This window comes from Arachis ipaensis, chromosome B05, assembly GCF_000816755.2.
Source record: "Arachis ipaensis cultivar K30076 chromosome B05, Araip1.1, whole genome shotgun sequence".
Taxonomy (NCBI): Eukaryota; Viridiplantae; Streptophyta; class Magnoliopsida; order Fabales; family Fabaceae; genus Arachis; species Arachis ipaensis.
Genome location: NC_029789.2, coordinates 145,006,269 through 145,009,004, shown reverse-complemented (window position 1 = coordinate 145,009,004; position 2,736 = coordinate 145,006,269). Strand labels below are relative to the sequence as shown.

The following is a 2,736-nucleotide window of genomic DNA, read 5'->3' as shown; positions in this document are numbered from 1 at the left end:
AATTGTACAATCATATCTTGTCATTATTATCGTTATCTTTTTTACTGCCATCAATACTAATATTAATACCATAATATTTGTTTCTTTCATTTTTTTATAATGCTATTTTTTCTTTTTAAAAAGTATGATCTTTATACTGTAATTATTTTTTTTTTTTGACATCACTGACAATAATGATCTTTCTTCATTTAAACATTCTTAATAAAATAATTTTTCAAAAATGAATTTATATTAATAGTTTGTTAAACTCAACATATTATAAATAAAATCCCTACAAAATTTCTAATTATCTAGTAGACTTTTTTAACAAAAGATTTGCATGTCCTAAAATAATAAAAAATATTTGGTAATCAAAGAAAATCAGTCAAAAAAGCCATAATTTACCTTATTTAACATTCATTAATTATTGCGATAATTAATTAATACTAAATAAAGCAAGTTTTGACTGTTTTTTGTGTATACCTAGCATTACCTTAAAATAATAATGCTGTAGGCTAAAGTGTCCCTTTATTTTAGATAATATCGCTGTGTCTTTCTAAAAAATAACAAAGACCGAGTTTGATCTTTATTTTAGTGAAATTCATAATGAATTATTAGGTGGTTTAAATTTTTCAAGAGATTATATTATTTTGTAACCCTTACTTGTTGAATCTAAGCAGGACACTGGACCTATCCTCTGAAATTTTATGGAAAACAACTCATTTTGGACCATTTGGCAGCGACCTACAAAAAGCCTCTAGTGAGTTTTTAATTATTATTATATATTCTTCTCCTTATTATTAATACACTACATTTTTATATTCAATTGTTGAAACAGGTATCTGTGATTAATGGAGTGGTTATGGGAGGAGGAGCGGGTCTTTCCATGAACACAACCTTTAGAATTGTAACTGAAAAAGCTGTATGTTTCTCTAGAAGATAAGATCAATTTCAGTCCACTTACACATTCTTAAAATTTTAATACAAATATAATAAAAAGCTATATAAACCTAAACTAAAGTTTCACTAATTTAACTTGGCATTGATCTATAAAAAAACATGTATATATTGACATTTGATGATGACGACGATGATGATGAACTATCTTAGCATTGATCTATAAATAAATGTAATGACATTTGATGGATGGCGATTATTATTATTATTATTATTATTATTTGTTGTAGGTATTTGCTATGCCAGAGACATATATCGGCTTTTTTCCAGATGTGGGTGCAAGTTACTTCTTATCTAGGCTTCCTGGCTATTTTGGTAATTAGAAGCTTACATGATTCTCATTATAAAAAATTACCTGAATAAGGATTGATTTTTTTTTAAATTGATTATTAAACTTTTAGAGACCGATTGTGGTCGCTAAGCTTAAAAATAATTAGCGACCGATTTTTGTCCAAAACTACTAAATTAGCATCAAACAATATTGATTACTAAATAAATTAATCACTATTATATTACTTAGTAATTGATTTAGCGACTAATTATTTGCATGGAACAATATCTTTTTAGTCTATTTTTATGTTGGTTGCAAAATTAATAACTAAATTAAAAATAAAAATCGATTTAGCAACTGATTGACCCGTAGCCTAAAGTTTTTTTTTTAATTACTAATTCGGTCGCTATGTTAAAAAAATAGCAACCAATTTTAGTGACCAATTAAAATCGATCACTAAATCGGTTGTTAATTTCTGTTATAGGAATTAATTTGACTATCAATATTTTGTTGGTCCTAAAAAATAAATCAATTGTTATTAACGATTGATCTTATTGATCATTAAAATCGGTCCCTATTTTAAATATAATTCATATATCTATATATAGTGGATTATAATTCATATATATGTGTAATATTGTTATAAAATTACTCATTTCAAAAGTTTAGAAGGATAGGTATAAAATGTCTACAATAATTTTTAATTTTTAATTATTTTGATTAATGAAAAATTTTAATTATTTATTTTGCCAAATTATTATATGTAGGGGAGTACCTAGGATTAACTGGAGCTCGTTTGGACGGAATAGAAATGGCAGCATGTGGATTAGCTACACATTTCATCCATTCTACGGTGAAATTATGAGTTAAATTAGGAAAAAAATTAGTTAATATCAGTTAGTTCTTTTTAAATGATTATTTCTTTTATGCTAAATTTTAAATTCTAAAAGTAGTCTTTTTTTTACAATTTTTTTTTTACTTTTAATCAAATTAAAAAGTATTTTTAAATATTAAAAAAATACTTTAATTATTTTAAATTCTTTTATTTCAAAGCTTCTCCAGAATGGAAGATTTGCCTGTAATTATTGGATTCGTAACGTAACCATATATTTATTTCAATTTTCACATTGTAATTTGAAGTATCATATTTTGTCATCAATGCTATATTTTTTGTTTTTTATTCTATGTAATAGAAGCTTAATGCATTGGAAAATGCCCTACAAGCTATTACTTCTTCAAATGTATCAACGGTTTCTGCTTTAATAGAAACTTTCACAGAGAAACCAACTGTGAAAAAAGATAGCCCTTTCAAGAGGTAATTAATTAAGTCAACAAGAAAATGTTTATTCTAGTTTTAGTTAAGATATTTGAGAATTGATACAATGCATGTTAACCGTTAGAATATATTCAAGATAAAAATGGTTAATTGCACATAAAAAATTAGTAATAAGATCAGTCACAATATATTTATATTTAAATATACGTGTATATATGATTTTATTTATTTTTAATTTTGTAAGTAATTTTAA

The 2,736-nt window shown here is 24.6% G+C and overlaps 1 protein-coding gene across 3 annotated transcripts in view; it reads left to right on the top strand.

Annotated features, from left to right (window-relative positions):
* The window catches only part of LOC107644694 (3-hydroxyisobutyryl-CoA hydrolase 1), a 42,537-nt gene that overhangs the window by 4,301 nt on the left and 35,500 nt on the right, over positions 1-2,736 (top strand). For 2 of the 3 annotated variants that reach the window (XM_016348622.2, XM_016348621.2), the window contains exons 5-7: positions 660-739; positions 818-901; positions 1,167-1,251. In XM_016348622.2, coding sequence (XP_016204108.1) covers positions 660-739; positions 818-901; positions 1,167-1,251 — 249 coding nt within the window. Of the gene's footprint in view, positions 1-659; positions 740-817; positions 902-1,166; positions 1,252-1,974; positions 2,061-2,400; positions 2,523-2,736 lie in introns of all 3 variants that reach the window. The other variant, XM_016348620.2, reaches the window with a different exon arrangement.